Source organism: Corylus avellana, chromosome ca11 (assembly GCF_901000735.1).
Source record: "Corylus avellana chromosome ca11, CavTom2PMs-1.0".
Lineage (NCBI taxonomy): Eukaryota > Viridiplantae > Streptophyta > Magnoliopsida > Fagales > Betulaceae > Corylus > Corylus avellana.
In genome coordinates this window covers 21,936,751-21,957,909 of record NC_081551.1, presented here as the reverse complement: position 1 = coordinate 21,957,909, position 21,159 = coordinate 21,936,751, and the positions used below count along the sequence as shown (strand labels likewise).

At 37.7% G+C, this 21,159-nt stretch overlaps 3 protein-coding genes across 4 annotated transcripts; 1 reads left to right on the top strand and 2 right to left on the bottom strand.

Annotated features, from left to right (window-relative positions):
- Positions 1–1,299: 1,299 nt before the first annotated feature.
- On the bottom strand, positions 1,300–2,667 carry LOC132166616 (protein LURP-one-related 6). 2 transcript variants are annotated; one of them, XM_059577463.1, is made up of 3 exons: positions 2,412–2,667; positions 1,702–1,947; positions 1,300–1,586 (listed from the first exon to the last, which is right to left on the bottom strand). In XM_059577463.1, the coding sequence occupies exons 1-3, from the start codon at positions 2,649–2,651 to the stop codon at positions 1,449–1,451; spliced, it is 624 nt and encodes a 207-aa protein (XP_059433446.1). In that variant the 5' UTR covers positions 2,652–2,667; the 3' UTR covers positions 1,300–1,448. The 2 variants fall into 2 exon arrangements, with proteins under 2 accessions (XP_059433446.1, XP_059433447.1); XM_059577464.1 differs by having other exon boundaries at positions 1,702–1,944.
- A 3,460-nt stretch (positions 2,668–6,127) lies between these two features.
- On the top strand, positions 6,128–9,956 carry LOC132165715 (guanine nucleotide-binding protein subunit gamma 3). The gene is made up of 5 exons (XM_059576383.1): positions 6,128–6,956; positions 7,893–7,945; positions 8,145–8,189; positions 8,264–8,308; positions 9,334–9,956. The coding sequence occupies exons 1-5, from the start codon at positions 6,810–6,812 to the stop codon at positions 9,845–9,847; spliced, it is 804 nt and encodes a 267-aa protein (XP_059432366.1). The 5' UTR covers positions 6,128–6,809; the 3' UTR covers positions 9,848–9,956.
- Positions 9,957–11,226: 1,270 nt separating this feature from the next.
- LOC132165982 (subtilisin-like protease SBT1.8) lies at positions 11,227–14,022 on the bottom strand. Its single transcript, XM_059576707.1, has 2 exons — positions 12,284–14,022; positions 11,227–12,176 (listed from the first exon to the last, which is right to left on the bottom strand). The coding sequence occupies exons 1-2, from the start codon at positions 13,908–13,910 to the stop codon at positions 11,503–11,505; spliced, it is 2,301 nt and encodes a 766-aa protein (XP_059432690.1). The 5' UTR covers positions 13,911–14,022; the 3' UTR covers positions 11,227–11,502.
- Between the last annotated feature and the right edge of the window lie 7,137 nt (positions 14,023–21,159).

The following is a 21,159-nucleotide window of genomic DNA, read 5'->3' as shown; positions in this document are numbered from 1 at the left end:
ATAGTTTAGTGACTAACGTGATAAATGTCACATAGACTGTTTCATCAGTTTGTAAATAGTTTATAATAAAAGTTATAGTAAAAAATGGAATATGAATTGGAGTTAAGCTTGAATATTGTCACTGGTTCTAAAATCAATGTCTCTATTGGCGTGGGACCAAATTATATTCCTCACGAAAAAGAAGAAGAAGAAGATCTCCACTCTTTCTCTTCCTTTCTAACCTCTTTTTCCTTGAATGGAGGTCTACTTTCAAAGCATGAAAAAGAAAAAATAGAAATCACCAAGACAAAGATGTTGACTTCTCCAGCAAGCAATGCTGGCTGTCAAGAAACCAATATTCCCTGTCCCTAAATTTAGTTGAAGTCACAGTATACAACAGGAAACATTAATTTTGATAAGCATCTCACACAAAACCTAGGATGAGTAACATGCAACAAAAGATAGAAAGAAAGTCGTTGTGGCTTGTCAGTGATGAGTGTGGTGATGCTAAAACCACCTTCAATACGTAAGTCGGCAAAGTAATAAAAGGCGGATCAAGAATCGTTTCGCCACATGCGTGGAGAGGAAGGGATGTAGCAGGTTACGTCTATATGGTACGTGGTGGGCTCGTTGCTTGGTTTTGCTGTGCGGCCACGTAGAGATGGACGCACTCACAGATAAGGTGGACCATGGCCACCCCCGGTTTTGTAATTTTTTTATTAAATATACTTTTAAAATTGCATTTGAGACAATTTTAGCTTAGCCCCAGGCTCAAAAGAAAGCAGTCTAACAAATTTTTGTTTGGCTTATACCCATACAAGACAATCCAGAATTTTTAAAAATGCATTGGGCCTCTCAAACCTAAATAAAATAACTTTTTCTTTCTTTCTTTATTTCTTGTTTCCTTCTCGTTGCTAATGCCACTTTCACTCGTAGATGATTTTAGGGATTTAGGAGAATATCAAGTTTCATTTTAATAGGTGATTGAATTGAAAATTGAAAGATTTTAAGAAACAATTATTTTGTATCTTTTATTTTGTTTATGTTTTCTTAACACGGAATGGATACTAATTTTATTTTTTATATGTTGATTTAATATTTAATATTAATATATTTATCATTCATTTTTTGGCCTCCTTATTTTAATATATTTCTCATTTATACTTTAGCTCCTGCGACCAATATTAATAGATTGTCATATCATTTCATAAAAGATAATCATGTGAGCTGGAAATCACTAATCTTTTATCAAGATTTAGAAAAGAAACTTCCATAGCTTTTACAGCTTAATTGGCAATTACTACAAATTACAATGGCTAATCAACACAAACATATACATTACCTGCTGAAAAGAGAACAAAAAACAAAAAGGAAAAAGAAAAGAGAAGGCATGATTAGCATAATATGCATCATGTTCTGATCATATGTGACAGAAAGCATTATGTTGTGGTCTGATAATTTCTGAATGATCAACACCTCGTAGATTCACCATATATGTAGTCGAGAGTAGCAATCACACCAAAAACAAAAGCTTGATCAATGCCGGGTTTCACCACCACATTGTACAGATCCTTGCTTGCCATCAACTCCTGCACATTTGCTCCAATCTGCAATTGATCATTAACAAACAAATTAATATAATCCACGTACACATCTCTGACATTATGATCACTTGCCTAGTTGCCTGCAGTTTACAAGTTCACAGATAAAATCATGACTTGCCTGCGCCACGACATTGCCTTTGGTGTCGATGATGCTGCAATCTTTGTTAGGGAAATACCCTTTGATCTCGAAGTCCCAGTCTTTGTTGCTTACCCTGGGTTCTGTGGAGATTCTCATTGAATTGTTCTTCACCACACATAAGTTGGGTTCTCTTAAGCAGAAAACTAACTTTTGAGAACCTTCATAGTCAAAACTGTATCCCTTCCAATCCTTATAAATGCTTAGAGCCTCAACCATTCTCCCCTGCTTTTTTTTTTTTTTTTAGAGAAAAGAAATAGAAAAAGATGCCAAAAGTTAAAAATTAATATGGATAAAGTTATCTTTTGTGGTGTTGTTTATTTATCTACAGAAGTATGTGTTCATTGTTAATTATTTCGCTTTTAGGAAAAGTGCTACTACAACCAGACTTAATTTCCAAGTCCATGTTTGAATTGACAATACCCACAAGCCCACAAAGACTCCCTATTTGTGAAGATTGTTGACTCCTATTGGAGCCTGATCTTTCTCATGAATCGTTTTCTCTCACTTCTAATTCACACTTCAATAAAAAGAAACAAAAAAAAAACACCCTTACATTCGATTCGAAAACGGAACATTTTTTGCAATTTTGTTTAAAAACGCACTTATAACTTGGGAAATCTCAGTGTGCAATTTTAAACAATTTTGTTTAGAAGTATGTATATGAATTTTGTGTTGAATTAAGAACATACCTTTCGGCGGATGAGCAGCAAAGCATCTCCATTGCCATCCCTCAGAAGCAGCTCGTCTTTTGTGCCTCGAATTCCACAGCCATCGACCCTGAAAATGACCTTCTGATGATCACTACAATCTGTCACCACAAAACCCCCACCACTTATTACATGTGGCCTCCTCCTAACAACAAGCACAACCTGCGAAGAGGAACAGTACATCTTGCTTATGATTGGCATCGTGCTAGCCTTTGTACCCATCTCTCTCTCTCTGCACTTCTTTCAAGTTTCTTATACTTTCTCTCATGGATACACCACTCCTTTATATAACAAAAGGATTGCTTTGTTTCTTCTACGTTCAAAGGTTTGGCAGGCTTTGACAACGTGGTACAATGAAGCCTAGCTAGGTGCCTAGGTGGAGAATATGTGGCAAAATTCATAGGTTGCTTGTTGTAGAGGAGGTTTGCTACCTCACGCGCCCTCCTTAGTGTCCATATGGCTAAAAGATAAACACGAGTTTATTTGACTCTGCGATTTTATAGATTAAAAATGTAATTTTAATTGAAATTGTGAAAAGTATAAAGAATTACGATTTGAAAACGTAGAAAAAATTTATGTTTTAAAATGGTATGGTTTGAACAAAGCTGTAGATGCAAAGAGCAATATTAAAAATGGTTAAAGAATATTAAAGAGAAGTTTATGTGTTTAGGTGGGTAATAAATTAGAATCATGAAGAACAATGATTGAAAGTAGTTGGCTCAAATTAAAATAAAGCTTCTTTTAATTAAACAAGGGAAGATATACTTCCAAGTTTCAACAAAGTGATTTTGAGCTTTTTGAAGTTGGCAGCTTGGTGGCAAAAAAAGGGAATATTTGATTTTAGCACGATTCCCTTATTTAGGGTATCTTGTTGGGGGTGGATTTTGGACTAAGGTTTGGTACACCCCCAAAAATGCATGCATATGATCTTTTTGCTTACGGACCTTGTTTTCTTTTAAATCAGGTTTTAAAAAAATCTTCACAGTTTATTAATTAAAACATGTGTTCTTAAGTTTTTAAGGGGTAGTTCAATCGGCTGTGGATCACGCCTAATGAAGCGAAGGTCACTAGTTCGAATCCCCCATCTCCCTTCCCTTGTGTGGACATGTCAAAAAAAAAAAAAAAAAAAAAAAACGTGTTCTTAAAATATGTAATTTTCATATGCATTTTTAATTCTCACGCGCTTTAAAGACAAACGAATGTCTTGACAGTTGGTGACAAATCTTAGGGGCTAAGGTTTGAAGGGAGGGAACGAAGGACTTTCCTCTTGGTGGGGGGATTCTTACTTTTGAGGCTTTAGTTTGAAAAATAGATGTTTTATGGCGTAAGGCACTAGGAAGAATAAGAATCAAACGCCATTTACTCTCATAAACGTCTTTGATCATTCACCATGAGAGCCTTTATACAGACTCAAAGTCATGGTCAATTGAAAGCAAAGGAACAAATGGACTTGCTCCCCAATTTTCCTTTCATTGCAAATGACAAAACTAACCTAGCTTTTGTTCCTTTTTATGGTTATGTATTATATATGCAAAAGCATAATTTTGAACGGGAAGACCGGATGACGAGTCACCTGCAAGACAAAAGGAAAAATTATTAGAGTAACGCCAATTCGGGCCGGCAAGATGAGCCTTTGATGCTTAAGTCAGTTACAGTGCACTTCAAGACTCTTATGGGCCAATCCATGGAGTAAACCTTTCTGTGGGTGGCCCTTTTATTAATTGGGCTCAAAGTCTTGGGCCGTAAGCTAAAAGAAAAACTTTATATCTCAGAAACATATTCGGAGCTCCAAAATGTTAATGGGGGGGGGGGCCGCTGCCTTGCCTGATTTGTGACGGGCCGAGGTGCCCAGCCCACTTGTCATTTCAAAAAGGCGGTGGACACAATCTGTACAGCCTTAAATGCAACACCGACACAAGTACGACATATGCGATCAGGGAGCAGTAGATTCAAAATTATTCAATTAATAAAAATATATATTATATTTAAAGAATTATATTGTGAGATAGAGATGTGCTTTTTATATAATGTTTAAAGACGGAATTATTATTATTATTTTTTTTTTTTGAAATTTTTTGAAGATGCCATCTTCGTACGTACATTTCACCTGCATTACAATTATAATCCTAGATTATGGTAAATAGATCTAGTTTACCACAATAAGATTGAAAATAATAATAATAACAACAATGATTCAGTAGCAACAGTGCAATAAATTGAAAAAAAAAAGAAAAAAGAAAGGAAGGTAAGAAAGCCGAAAAAGGCCAAACAGATCACAGTGGTCTCTGCGAAGGAGAGAGAATGATTGCTCAGTTGTGGTTCACCGCCTACGCCTAGGACACCGGCTCACGTTAAGGCTTGAGGGCCTCGAAATGCTAACCTACTCCGTGCAACTCACCATGCACTCTTTTTGCCGTGGTACTTCGGGAAAGAGCGGGAAAATAATCACAAAAAAACTGAGACGTCAATGACATGTCTGCCTCAGTGGGGTGGGTGGGACCCGGTCCCCCATTCAAGCACCGGGATGCGTGCTCACTCAAATCGAGTGCGCGTGGGTTTCTGGCCATAGTGGGCCTGCCCTCTGGCTCTGGGTGATTTCTTCTTCTTCTTCTTCTTCATCTTCTTCTTCTTCGGTGGAAAGACAGTAAGAGAAACGGGAACGGCAGTCGGCAGGTGGAGACCCGTACGGAAAGATGTGTTGTATTCCCTGATTCACGGCCTAAATAAAGCATATCTATATCCAATATTCACCTTCATTCTTCGCTTCAGTTCCGTGAGGGACACCAACTGTCCACGTACGTTCCACACACCTTCTAGTTTTTCCTTCCCACCAAACAAAGATTAATATACTTTCTACTACATTAATCTCTATCTTATTATCTTTACTTTTTTTTTTTTTTTTTTTTCATATATATATAATTATGCCAATATTTAAAAAATATAAGCAAGAAAGTGACTTAAACATGTGGTTAATATAAAATAAGTGTGACTAATAGTCTTCACAAGAGTAGCATTAATCTTTCAAATCTTATTGAGCGTTATAATGTTGTAAATTATACCTTTTTTTTATTATTTTACTTTGATAATGTTGCTTAATTTTTGGTTTTTTTGTTGGATTTTATTGATTAAAGACCACGAATATAAAATTTTTACTGAGGAAAACAAAAAGTGTTATTACAACACAAAGTATAATGATTTGTAAAAATTATAGCCACATGTTACGAGGTTACAAAATCATAAATACAAACAAAAATTCTTACAATTAAGTGTTATTTATAACTTCAATTTTCGTTAATTCATTTACAAATACAATTAAAAATACGCTAATGCCGATGAAAATAGGGTCGCTCTTGAATTATTGATGGATGCACAAGAGCACATCAATAATTTTTTTATATAAATATTGTATTTATTTTGGAAAGCTGAAATGGAAATTGCATTGTTTTACCGTAAAAGGTAACTTAATATTTGACATGAAATAACATTGGTAGTTACACTTTTTTTTATTTTTTTATCTCAAAGTCAGAGCTGATTCGTGGTTGAAAGCTTGAACCCCACCAAACACAGAAAGCTTTTCTCTTTCCTACGCAGCGGTCACGTGCGGTCTGAGGTATTTCCATCGAGCTTTTCGCTTCCCCCACCTCTCTGCATTCTGCAACCCTTGGCAGAGAGAAGAAAAAAATTATATATATATATATAAAAGAAGACACACACGGCAGAGAGTTTTTACAAACTCCAAAATCTCACTCAAATTTCGATCGAATCCCTCAACTTTGCCAAATGGGTTCGTACAGACACTTGCAGTTGCAGGCTTTTTTCACAGCCGTCTTTACTATTATTATTATTACTTCCATGCACAAAAGATGTGCCTCGAGAGAGCTCAGACGCCTCCACCCTCTTCTACTTTTCACTCATAGCCTGTGACAATAATGGCTCTCTTTTTAGCCTTATTATCACTCTTTTCTCTTACCCTTTAAGCCTCATTTAATCCCTGCAACCACAGTATGATACATACATTTATGTACCCTGCCGATCTTGCAGAACCTACTTGGCTACTTCCCTTAGCTTTCTTTTTTTTTTTTTTTTTGGCTTGTTTCTGGGTAGTAATTATCTTTGTCAGAGACCCGAATTACAGCCTCTGCCAGAGACTTTTTGTATACCTTTCACACCTAACATCATTTGCTGCTGTTCTTGTTTGTTACTTAGTATTACTGCTACTTCTTTGTTACTACTACCAAGTACTTGAAGTAGCGCTGCTTATTACTACTTCAAGTAGTGACAGTTGTTGCTCTGTCTAATTGTTTTTGTTTTTGTTTTTTCACTCTGGTTTGAGTTTTGGGTTATTTTAGAACTGAGAATTGATTTTAACTTTGTGGGCAAATGGCTGCTCCGTCGGGTTCCTCTTCGTCGGTGCCGTCGCTGCCCCCACCACGTCCAAAGTCGCCGCCGCAGTATCCAGATTTATATGGGAAGCGCCGTGAAATGGCTAAGGTCCAGATGCTCGAAAGAGAGATTGGTTTTCTTGAGGTGATTTAATTAGATTTTGTTCTGTTGTGATTAATGTTTACCAGTAAATGGGCTAATTTGGTTTGTTAAATATATTGCTAATCCTTCTTAATTTAAAGGCATTGTGCACGAGGGAATTGGGATTGGAAGGTTATAGGCTCTTTTCTCTTCCTATGATCTGTTTTAGGAGGGATACGAGTTTTATGGGATCAATTTGAAGAGTTAAAACAAAACTTTCTTTCATATATGTTGTCAACATTGTTGGAACATACACAGATTTTGACCTAAACGACATATAGGAAATGTTTTCTTGAAGATGGAGAGAGAAAGAAAACAAAAATTGGGGTTGGATCGCTTTTGCCCTGATACATTTGAACAAAGATTAGCTTAGCATGGCGTAAAAAGTAAAACTTTTTGCTAATTGAAGTGGTGAAAGCTGACATTGGTCGTTATTAGAGGCAGTTGTTTCTATTTAGCGACCTCGGACCCTGTAACCATCTGTTGGGCATCTTCCACACTTGAGAGGCTCCTTATTTTTAATTCAACAGGTTTACTTTAATGAACTTTATCCCAAGCATCAAATCCCCAACATTCACTGTCTAAACATCATAAAGGATGAGTTCTGCATAATGTTTGAGAAGCAGAGACCAATTAATGGGACTTTGCTATTTTGAAGTGGTGAATAAATATATGCAAATGATCATACATTATTTTCTCTGGCCCTACCTTAGGTCTACATATTTGATATCCATTAGTGTAACTCTGCCTGCACTCATATTGGAGGATATTGGTAACAATTAGTTGTGGTGCAGGTTTAGATTGATCTTGACAGAACACCAAGAAAATGTGACTGATGCTAGAATATTCATCTTATGTAGTTTCAGCAAAATTTATCAATTAACTAGCATTTGATTTATGGATGGGCAAAAATGTTTCTGAGAATTTTACTGTGAGCAGGAGGAATTAAAATCCGTTGGAAGCCTTCAACCTGCTTCTAGATGCTGCAAAGAGTATGTTTAATTTTGCAATTGCTTTTTTTTAAGCATTTAGTTTACCAATTTAGTCATTTAATTTTGCAATTGCTTTTTTTTAAGCATTTAGTTTACCAATTTAGTCATATGGAAGAGGTTCATTAATGCAAATTTCTTTGTTGATATTTCCGTTTCTTTTTCTTATCCTAAGGATTCTCTGAACATGATCATTTGACAGGATTGCTGATTATGTGGTGGCAAACTCGGATCCTTTTTTACCTACGTAAGAATATTGTTATCTACTCTTTTATAAACTTCAGGGGGATTGTGATCCTTAAGTTTTTTTATTTTTAGCAGAATTCGGAAGAGTCGTCGGTCCTGTCGCTTTTGGAAATGGCTCTGGTACTATTATCTTATCATTTTGCATTATGTTCTATACGTATGTAAATGTATACTAGTTGTGCAGTAAGTTTTACTTTACATACTCTTTGAAGTTATTATTTATCAGAACAATACTAAATGATGAGCACAAGAAGCAATACCATTCACAATTACTACCACATGACTTTAGACATTCTCTTTTCTCGCATTTGGAAGCAAGGTTCTGATCTTGAATTATGATCCTGACAATTGTAGCAATGTTGCAATTTGTTTTGATTGATTGACTTTCATATTACCTTGACATTATACTAACCCATTAATCTTTTTTGTCTATTCACTGTCTTTTCAGTGGAGTGGTTAGGATAAAATAGGTGTTGTATTCTTTGGATTGTTATATAGGAAAAGTTTTTTCTAAATTTTTGGATCCAACAGCCACCATCCAGTCATGCTCTGTGATGCTGCCTTACTCTCTAGATTCTTAAAGGCAATGTGAAAAAAGTGAGTTAAAGGGATTTTTCTTTGGTTCCCTTTTTTCGGTCTACTATGATACACAAGAGACTACTTAAATTTCATCTTAGAAAGTAGTTAGAGCTTGTAAGCCATTGATATCAGGCTCTTGTGAAGAATTCTGCTTTTTTTGCAGTATTTATCTTTTTACTGAAGACGAAAATAAGGAAAATTACCGGGTGGAAGAAACTGATTTCCTTTATTCTAGACACCCACTTTTCCTGCTTACCATGCTTTAAAAGGTTCAACAAGAATACACGAATCCTTCTATAAAAATCCAGTTTGTTGTGATGAATGATGCAAGGCCCTCTGCTTTTATTTGATCTTGATTTCAATTAATAAAGGTGTGCATGAGGAAACTTATTCTGATCAGAAAATTCACAGATTGACACTTTATTCCGGTGTTAGTCTCTTATTGGTATTTTGCTCAGATTACTCTTTCACTACACATAACTGACCAGAAAACAAGCATTTTTTTTTTTTTTTGTCTGCCTCTTAAAAGCAGAATTTTCCAACTCAGGAGTGCCATTTTTGTGCAGTAAAATGCCCTGTTTTAACCTCTCTTGGATCTGCTGTTGCTGCTGTTCTGGGTGCTCCCTTCATCTAGAAATGCCACGCTGCTGCCGTGACTGCAATCCATGTAACTGCGGTTCCTGTGGCTGCTGTGACTGCAATCCATGTAACTGCGGTTCCAGTGCCTGCAACCCATGTGACTGCAACCCATGTGACTGCAACCCATGTAATTGCGGTTCCTGTGCCTGCTGTGACTGCAACCCATGTAACTGCGGTTCCTGTGTCTGCAGTGACTGCAATCCATGTAACTGTGGTTCCTGTATTAGTTGTCATTTTCCAAAGTGGGGGTGTTGCTCTTGCCCCCGATCACGTTGCTGTAGAAAAGTCTCATGCAGCAGAAAGTGTTGCACTCTTCCTTCTCCTTCATGCCCAGATTGCTCTTGCTGCATATGGAGATGCTCACGTCCTAAATGTCCAAAGGTACGCCCTTGCTGCTGTTGTACAAAAATCTGTTGTAACCCTTGCTATCTATGTTACTAGCATATTCAAGCAATCCCATCTGAAGCTTTGTTCTCCAACATGCCATTTTATTTTAAATGCTGTATAAAGTTTGGAAATATAGAGCGCTATAAGATAGTATCTTCATATTCATTACAAATGGACAATATATAAATCTATGAAGGAGGTACACCTTGCATCCTTCTATCAGTTTTGATGAATGCAATTTTCATATATATATATAAATCAATTATTTCTTATTAATTTAAGTTTTTGAAATAAGTTGTGATTTAAAATGACAACAGAATCAAATTATGAGTTTGAATCCTTTTTTTATGTGTCATTTTCCAAATGAATTAAATATTTCACGTATTGAGTATCGCTTATTAAGATAACCCACCCGGTGGCTACCTTTATGACTCGGTAGATTCATTTTTCTTGTTTCTGCTGGATGCTTCTTTATGGCCTTTAGTACAGTTTTTACACTTCATCTTTCCATGTTTAGAAAGCTTAGGTAGTGCCCTTCTACAGTTCTACCGAGCATGAAATGCCAGAGTCATAATTCAAATACTGGTCCTACGCATGAATTATTAGATGTGCAGGCCATGCTTGGATCTTCTAGGGTGTCAGGATTCATTTTCCTGCAAAACTGAACCGCAGGATATGTGAAAATGTCCTTTCATTCAAGTTCTTTTGCAGGAAGCCATTTGGGTTTAAGGTAAAAAAAAAAATTTACCCGAGCTACCCTATGAGACCAACTGTTGTAATGCACAGTCAATATAAGTGGCAGGAGGGCTTTACACCTTCTCAGCCAACGCCACAGCCTGGTGTGAACCCAGTTTCTCTTTTTCCTTTTTCTGAGCAAATCAGCAAAAACAAGGAAATTGAACAGGCAAAAAAGGGAAAAAATGGGGGTGGGGGGGTGGTTTGGGTTAGGCCAAGTCTAAGATCGCACGGATGCCGGTTAAAGAGTGAGAAAGGATGTAGAAGGAATCTGATCTAAAATTCTCTACCCGAATTCTATAAAATGAGAGAGGTTGGGGGGCTGAGGCGTCCCGGACAGCTTGAGGTGCATCCCAGGTCCGAGACCCCTCTCATGTCTACTCGGAAGTCTATGAAATTTGGGTTTTCAAATCAGTCTTCCTCCCAACGGAAATAGAGAAATGCTCCTAAATTGTTTTTTTTCTTTCTAAAATTTGCTCTCCAAATGTTGTCACTATCTTATGTAGTCTACTATATTGAAAATTGTATCACTATCTCATGAAATTATAACACATCATTTGTGAGAAATTGAAAGTAGCTCATGTAGCGAAATTGGCACTATTATAAACGCAATTACTCATTCATGGTTTAATCCATCTAAAAATTGATAAAGAGAGACTTAAATCAGAGCATGAACAAGAAGAAGCAATTACGCGGGGTGATCAACTTCAATTTCCCATATAAAATAGAAGGTGAGTGAGTATAGATTAACTAGTAATTCATAACATTCAATTGGTTTAATGTTTATTTGGGCCAAGGGAATGGCCTAAGGCCTCCACCCTCCACCACCTCTTTGACTCTTTTGCTCACGGCAAAGCCAAACACTAAATTCAACAGCTGAGAGAGAGAGAGAGCAGAGGGACCTTGTTAGCTGCTTTTCTTAGCAAACTGCCAAAGAGGCGCAAATACATAAAAACGCAAACCCACAAAACGGCTTAGACCCTCACCAACTGTGTCCATGCAAAAGCAACTGGGCTCCTAACTTGGTACTGGGGGTTGCTCCAGACAATATATCCAAAGTCGGACCTAGCCGTTCTAGCCGCACTTTTCTTGGCCACGAAGGTCACCGTGTACCTCTGCTTCTCCCCGACATCCTTAAAGACAAGCCTTTTGGGCTTGACTGCCACCGTTACCATTGACGGTGCGCTCACGGCCACATCGTAGACAGAGCTGGCAGCTCCCACATTTGTCAATTCACGAGTGTATCGAACAACCCTTTTGTTTCCAAACACAACCGAGAAGGAAGGGTAATTGAGTTCGCCGGGGTCTGAAAATTTCATGGAGCAGGTCACATTGGGGTGCTTGGCAATGGCTTGGACGTGTTCGATACTGTAGTCCAAGGAGCACAAGAAAGCAATGTACTCTTCGGTTGAGATATCGTATATGAGGCCCGGAGAGAGGGCTTTATGGGGATCTACATGCCCAGCTCCATGCGCCCATGGATTGGAAAATGCACCTCCTGCAGCGTCCCGGAGAGGGGATTTGGCGTTGTCTTGGGTGTAGGCAGTCGTCATTAGCGCAGATTTGATTGCGCTTGGACTCCAATCCGGATGCGCTGCTTTGAGCAATGCTGCCAATCCACTGATATGCGGGCAAGACATTGATGTACCTATACCATTTTCAAAAGCACACAAAAATATGAGAAATTGATGCATAGCTGTTTTAAGAATCTAGGCTATCTTAATCTAGCCGTTGGCCGTTAGCCGTTGGAGATACCTGACATGATGTTGAATTGGGTCTTCCTTGTGTCCTTCTCCAACCCCGTGGGCCCAACCGCGTCTGACCAAGCGGCCAAGATGTTAACCCCAGGCCCAATCACATCAGGCTTCAAGATCTGCGGAGTCACCAGATTGGGCCCTCTCGAACTGAACGCCGCCACCACCGGTGATGGCCGTACGTCCAACACGGTCCCTCCGAAGCTCAGCACAGCCGTTGGATTCGGATCCGACCGCACGTACTCCCTGATCATATCACCGGCCTTTCTCCCCACCGCCACGGCCGGTAACAGGTGACTGTCAGCCACTAATTCCTCACCGCTAACCGCCGTGTTCGCGAGTATCATCCCCACCCCACCCGCGTCGCGTACAACCGCTCCTTTCTCCACACGTGCGTTTATCCCTCTGTCACACACCACCACTTTCCCACGTACGAACTCCGGTTCAAGCGAACCGGGCAAGCACATGCTGGTCGAGCTGTTATTCCCCTTGTCGTAGACCAAACCGACCGGTTTATTTCCCATTCCTTGCCCACTGTAAAGAGAAACTCCGGTGTACCGGATCTTGCTTCCGAGTACGGCGAAAGCCGGGAAATCCCGATCCAGTGTCCCGGCCCCGACCGTCATGATCCACGGGGCCACATTGGCCAACGAGGCCCTACTGGGCCCACTGTTTCCGGCAGAGCAAGAGACGAAAATGCCCCTCTCCATGGCTGCGAACGCTCCAATGGCGATTGTGTCACGGAAGTACGGGGCGGACCCACCACCGAGAGAGAGCGAGAGCACGTCGACACCGTCAGAGATGGCACGATCTATGCCCGCAAGAATGTCGGCCCCGAAGCACCCGATGCTCCAGCAGACCTTGTAGGAGGCGACGCGCGCGTGGGTGGCCATGCCACGCGCCGTACCGCTCGCGTAGCCCAGGAGGCTGGCGTTGGCGACTTGGGACCCCGCGGCAGTGCTGGCTGTGTGGGTCCCGTGGCCGTCTCGGTCCCGGGGCGACTCGGCCTCTCGTGACTTCTTCAAGTAGCTACTACCGGAGGCCATGTGGTAGCCCTTGGCGAAGCTCCGAGCCCCAATGAGCTTCTTGTTACAAACTTTGGGGCTGAAATCGGATCCAGATTCACACTCGCCGCGCCACCGGATCGGGATCTCGGGCATGCCGGAGTCGTCGAAGCTCTTGGACTCGGGCCAGACCCCAGTGTCGAGCAAGCCCACAATAACATCGTGACTGGCTTGGTCGAGGTCCTGGGTGTTGTGACCAGCCCAGAGGCCGGACTCGGTGTTGAGGCCCAAGAACTCAGGGGTGCGGGTGGTGTGGAGGGTGTAGACCGTGTCCTCGTAGACGCCGAGGACGGAGTCGGATCGGCGCAGCGATTCGACTTGGTCTGGATCGAGTGAGGCTGCGAAGCCATGGTAGGCAGTAGTGTAGGTGTAGAGGAGAGAGTCAGAGGTGGTGGAGGAGGAAAGGGATTGGAGGTTAGCGGAGTACCAGTCGTGGTGTGTAGCGAATGAGGAGGGCTTGTCCTGATGCCTCATCTGAACGATGTAAGTTTGCTTGCCCGTGACTGAAACCCATTGTAGAAGAAGAACCAGAGGAAAGAGCCTGAGCAGGGCGACGGAGTCCATTGGCTGTGTGATGTGAGAGAGAGTGAGAGAAGCAGTGAGAGTGTATTGGTTAAAACTTAAAAGGATGATAGATGAACAGTCGCTGGCGACTGTCAGAGGGGATAGAAGGGTGGGAAAGACTCGTGTCGGGTTTATAGGCGTTTCTTTTTTCATTATAGAAGTGGCCATTTTCTTTGTTTTTATTACTTTCTTGCCATCTTAAACTATTTTTTTCTGCCTTTAGTGGCATCCCACTTTTTGGGGCCTTTGGGCCACCAGAAAGATTAATGTATATTATACTCTTTTCTTTTCTTTTTTTTCTTTTGGGGTGAAAAGAGGAATGATATTATACTTAATAATATAATATAATATAATATTATATTATAATATTATACTTTTATTTTTCTTTGGGGGTAATATATATATATATTTCGTGGAATTTAATGATGATAATCACTTGGGGGGGACTATTTTACAAAGAATATCGGTGGTTAAAGATTTCAATATTGTTGGTTTCAGCAGTCCAGAGTCCGTGACTTTTATGGGATGGCCAATAAAAATAAAAATAAAAAAAACAAACAAGGTGTGAGAGTGGGGGGTGCAACGCTTCTTACATGTTATCCGCAAGTACAATGCAAATAAGAAGAAGAAGAAGAAATGAAATTGAAGCCAAATTGGGGTTTTCTACGAATATAAATTTGTTTTATTTAGGCCTCATCGTCCTTCTCATCTCAGACTCAGAGTTTCCTTGTTCTAATTGAGATATTGCCAATAAGAACACGAAACATAATTTTTTTTTGTTTTTGTCCTCCTTGCTGATCATGTGAATATGTGTCGGATGAGAAGCCATATATGCACATATTTTTATCAAGGTGCCTTTGTCTTCATCAACCATATGGGTACTCTACACAGCTGGAGCCACATCATTTGAGGGGTCCACGGGTCCACCTATTTACGGCGCCAAGTTATCTTTGGTTGATTGGAATTCCTTACAATTAGTGATCGCTCGGGCAGAGTAAGGTTTTTCTACTCGAGCAAGTGCCATTCTCACAACTTTTTTTTATTATTATTCTTGTTTGAATAAACTTTGGTGAATTTTATGTTCGGATAAGGTGCCCTTTTAAAGTTGCCCCCATTATGAACAAACAATAAAAGGAGGAAGGGGATCTGTATCCATCTTTGCCAATTGAATGGGAAAATCTGCCCCCATTCTTGTTGACGCAACAAGTCTTGTGCCACTGAGAGAAAGGGTTTTAGACTTTTAGTTAAAGCTGAGAATTTTTTACATGATCCACAAACTTAACATGAACCTAGGGGTGGACCTAGGTACAGCTATTTTTTAAATATACCCTTAAAAACATTTTTTTAATAGTTTTGCCCCCAAAACCTAAAATTTTAATTCCGCCTTTGGTTGAATTCAATACGAAATTAAAATGTTATGGTTGAAGAGTCTGACCTGTTTAATTAAATTGATTGAATTATGGTTGACTTGTATAGTCTTATACTCGTACTTCGACACAACCCAAACCCGTCAAGCGATATAATGACTGACAATTTTTGATACGACCCGACACAAACTTAATACAAAATTAGAGGGTTAGAGTTGAGAGATTTAACCCGTTTAATTAAATGAGTTATCTTAGAGTTTATTTAAATAGTTTTATGCATATACCTTGACACGATTCGAACTCCACACACAAACACGAATTACCATCTATATTTTTAGTATGCTTTATCCCACTTTGGTTGTTTTGCTAAAAGGGTCTTCTTCCTTTGCTTGATTTTGCGCATGGGCTTCTGCACATATCTTAACTTGATGACAATGTTTGTCATCAATGATGACGAAAAACCGTAAATAATGATAGTAGTGACGACATCGACACAACAATAATAACGATAAAGATGGTGGGTGAGGTAGAAATGTGATGCTAAAGATGGTGCCGGTGTTGGTTTGTTCTTTGTTTGTTGTGTAAAGACAGACTAATTTCGAACAATATATAAAAATAAATTGGTATTTTGTATAATTTTAAGACATATGTAATTTATTTGAAGAAAAACTATAAGATCTCATCTCAATTGTATTTGCAATTGGTGATACAATAAATAATTAACTTCATGAGAAATAAAATTAGCTCATTAATTGTCGACCTAATCCCAACTCATTTGTGTAAGGAAAGAGCCGTTGAAAGGCTCTCAAGTCTCAACGGCGGATTTAGATCTTCTCTAAATACTTAAAATTAGAGATTTTCATGTTACGAAATCGTGGCCGTTCATTAAAATTCGATGACTACTTTGGTAATTAAAACAGCTGGCTTGTAAATTTACTCTACTATCTCAGTAAAACAAAAGCAACTTAATTACCAAGATAGTATAGACCATCGAATTTTAATGAACGGTCACAATTTCGTAATATGAGAATCTCAAATTTTGAGTCATTGGAGGAGATTTGAAATCTAAGTGTAAAAGAGAGCATCGCCTTCCAAGTTGAAGGCGTCTACCCAAGGAAAGCTCACACCGCCTTTTATTTTGGCACTTTCGACGATGGATGTTGCTTTACGAGCCTCGCCTACCAAAATAAGGAAAAGGCATAGAACTCTACATCACAAGTACGCGTTATCATCGTCTCTTATTCTTGCATTTGCATGATCAAACTCTTGCTAATTTAAGCATATGAGGTTCCTTGTCACCCTCCTACCGGCCAATGTCACATCGATAGTTTTTCTTATGTTTTGCATGTGATTCCTCGGGCATATAAATGCATGATGCATACTTTGTTAATCTTATCTTTACATTTAAAAAAAATAAATATAAAATTTAATAAACTGAATTCAATTTTTTTTATTTAAAAAATGTATTTTATTATTTGTAACGAGAGTAAGGGAGACAAAAATGGTTATTCTCGTTACAAAATGCAACAAGCAAAATGATTTTGGTAAAAAAAATATATTAATATTAATTTGGATCATATGAAATAGAACTGTTGCAGACAAAAGAAAAAGAAAAAGAAAAAGAAAAAGTGATGCGGAAAGATAATATTAAAAACAAAATCCCACGTCATGGTAAAAGAAATTGCATTATGAGCAACTGCATGTATGCTACATAATGGCGAGGTGGTGGAGTAGTAGTAGTGGTGGCATTGGTTAGTATTAGAAACTGGAATAGAGGGCATAAAAGGAAAACAGAAAAATTGCACGATAGTTGAGATGGGGCTCATGCAAATTATGCGCTATAATTTACCCTTTTTTTATTTTTATTTTTTTAATTTTTAGCTCGTGGGGATAAGTGTAAACCACGCTATTTAAGACGGGTAACGGCTAGATTTTTAAAAGGCCCCCACTCTCTCACTCTCTTTTTGACTGAAGATTCTATAACTACGAAACTAATAAAATAACCGTATTCTCTAATGTACGATTGCCTCTGCCACGCGAACACCTGTCAGTTGGCGTGCTCGTACTTTCCATCCAAGGTAAGCTCCATTCTGTGGTGACGCGACCGGTAGCGCGTGTGACGTTGTGATAAGAACAAAATAGTACCTATGAGAGTAATTTTAAGGGTTTTTCTTTGCATTATTTCTTTGCCTATTTGATAATAATTAATTTTTAAAATTATTATTTGATCGAAATTTAATAATAATTAATTATAAGTTTAATGGTAATTTTAAGAACTACATCATTCTTAAATGAATATAAGAGTGACACAAAAGAACTTGTAGCATTATTCGTGTCGACATTGAATCTAAATTCAAACCAATTATCATACTCAATCATTAAGGGTGGTAGTTTAATGGCACAAGAAATTTTTTTAAGTGATCAGGACATGTATTAAAGAATAGATTTGAATTTACGCAATGAAAAATTTTCATATATGTCTGATTAGTCGAACTTGAAAGAGCGCTTACGATTTTTACCATTTAAATCTCTGATGTGCAGCTCCTAGTAAATATGTACTAGTATAATCACACGCTTAAATAAAATAACCACAATTGATCGCTCCGTTCTATTATTTAAAAAAAAAAAAAAAATTATCATAGTGCCTACGCGTGGGAGGGAAGAAAACCGCAGGTGGTGGCGGTAATGGAGGAAAAGTGGGAGAGAGTCTCTCAATCAGCGCAGGAAATCCCGCATGCTCAGCATGCTTTTGTCTTATCATAATTCCACGCGTTTTCTGCCATTCAGCTAACCATCATCCCATCTTTCTTTTTTCTTTTTTTTTTTCGCTTCTCCACTGACCTCACCCCAACCTTTATTGTTCGTGCCGTATCTTTAAGATTTACCTCCTTTTTCAACGCAATAAACACATTCAATATTTTCGCTTCTGCAATTTCTTTTTTCTTTTTTATTTTTTATTTATTTTCAGATGCTTTATGTTATATATATATATTATATCAAACTCATACTCAATATTTCAGAAACTAATTTACGAAAAAAAAAAAAAAAAATTCAGAAACAAATCTCTCATGTGCTTTGCCTTTCACCTCTCTTTGCTTTTATTGAGGAACTAATGACACTTTTCCAACATGTTAAGTTTGGTAGATCCGGCTTACATGTTTTTTTTTTTTTTTTGATATGTTCATACAAGAGAAGGGAGATGAGGAGATTCGAACTAATGGCCTCCGTATATTACAGCATGTATGCTGTAGTTTAATCAACGGTCAAGATTGAATTTTAAAATTGACTTATTTTATAAGCATTTAATAGGAGAAAGAAAATGAAAAGATATTTTAATAAATTTAATCTTGACCGTTAATTAAACTACAACATAAATAACAGTATGTAAGCCAAATTCAAATTTGGTTATATATAACCAAATTAATGGTAATGTATTGGAGTCAGCAAACTTGTTAACAAAGGGACAATTACATAATGCAATGCTTTTCAATTGCATGTTCAACAGGAACAAAAATAATTTTAGGTTTGGAAGGACAAAACTATAAAAATGAAAAGATGTGCCTCGAATATATATATATATATATAGTTTCCATTTAAGGCCGCGATTTTGCAAGTCAAACGAGCGTTTTTAAATAAAATTATGGACGATGTCCATTTAGAAGTTTGAAAATATGAAAAAAAAAAAAAAAATTCCCGTTTTCACGCAGAAGATAAGGATTGCACTTTTATAAACACGTGATTTTAGAAATTCGGACTGCAATTTATAATTATGATCTTTAGTCCATCAATGTCTCATTGCAAGCATGTTAGGCTTGCAACCTAGCACATGCAATGCATGTAGCTGTGAAATCTAAATTCGACAATAAAATTGTTCATATATATATATATATATATATATATATATATATATTAACAAATGTGAAATAGAAAGAATTAAATTCTCCTATCGGAAAAATTGATTCTCATGGAAAGATAAGGGCCTTTATATTTGGTGGTGGAAAAGAGTACTTCAATGTTGGGTGAAAAAGCCAAAAAAATCAGTCATAATGGAGAATGATTAAAGAAATTATTATCTATAACATAATTATAACCCTGGTCAAAATCCAAAAAGTTTAGCCGTATATCTATTGCAATAATATATGATTAAGACAGGGAAAGATAAAGTCAGAAATTAATGCAGTGATGAAAACTTATCAGACACAGCTTGAATACATGCAAGGTGATTTTAATTACTAAAATATAAGCAAACCTTTTTCGAGACTTTTTATTTTTTGTTTTTGTTTTTTGTGTGGTAAGAGATTCTGTTGAGTCAAAACATGTCTAGTGTTGAAGAATGTCTTGAAAACCTTATTTATAGATCCGACTTCAAATGATTAAATATTTGTCGTTTTTTTTAAAGTAATAACTTTATTGAAAAAAAGAAAAACTCAACACAAGTAAAAGTCTAAGAAGGCAAAAGACTAGCAAAACTAAAAAAAACTTACATAAAAAAAGGCCTCAAGACATAGCTAAATTTATATTAACGGGTGCCGAACCACGAACATCCTCTAAGGAGTTGACTTTGGCTCTAATTCAATACAAGATCTCAAAATAATGCTCAAACAGTCTCTGTAATTCTTATGGACAGCCTAACATTTTTCTCACATCATATGATAAACAATGTTGGAGCGAGAATAAACTTGACAACAATGCACATAAAGACTTTTCTTTTTAAATTAGAAGACATCAACTGTATTTGAAGTGATGTGGAAATTTTTTAGTTAAAATGATTTTCTTGTCATTTTTCCGTATCGAAAATGTAAATATGATCGAAAATATAGAAGAGATAGATGTTATTTTACATGTAGAAAGTAGGTTGTTATTTATGAGATTAGTATATATGGTTATGGTAGGTGAGCACAGTACAAAATAATGCGAGTCTTCAACCCCCAACCCTCTAAGCCCATAGTACTTCACAAAATGATCACGCACAACACAAAAGCTATTGTTGTATCAAAATATCAAGGAGATGTTCTGAAAGTCTATCTAAAAACGGTTGAAAGTACCCCATTTGATATATGTCAACATATTTACCTATAACGGCTACTTTCTTTGTAGTAGGTTAAGGGTGGGTAAGATGAGGTGGACCCATAAACACTTTATATATATATATATATATATATATATATAGAGAGAGAGAGAGGGATGATAATGATTCTTAGACTCCCATAATGGAGGTGTATAAAAGATAGGTTTATGGCTTCAAAAAGCAAGAGGCCCTCATAAATCGGTCCATCCATGCCTACCTCTTTGTGCAACAACTATAGATTACATATTAAAAACAACACCCATGTGCATAACTTTTCCCCACTTTCTTTAGAAGAACTTGGTGGGCTCTGAGTTTGTGGGTGGCACTCTCTAAACTGTAGCCGAATTAGTCAGTGATTTTTGGAAGGGAGGGGAAGAGAGACCCTACAATGAGTTGTAGTAGTACTAGGACAAATGAATTGGAACCATTTATTTCTTGGTTTTGACTTTTTCTTGACTGATAGAGATAATATTCGAATTCAGAGCTTTTGTTACAGCGATATGCTCTCTAAGGCTGTTGCAATCTCTCATGTAATCTTTCTTATTTCTTTGCTTTTTCGATTTATTCTACAAATATGAGTGGCCTCCACCTACATAAAAGCTTGTAATGGCTGCTTCAATGTAAATTAAAGGAACTCCCATTGCCCCAATAACTTAAACAAATGGTAGTATGATGTAGTACTACTGTAGTAGTGTATTCAAGCACTAACAGGACAGAGAGTGGGCATGTGTGTGCTTGTTTTTGTTTTAATGGTGTGAGAAAAATGGTTAGTTTATCTGCTCCCATGCACCCACCTAATTAAGAAATTCTTTGA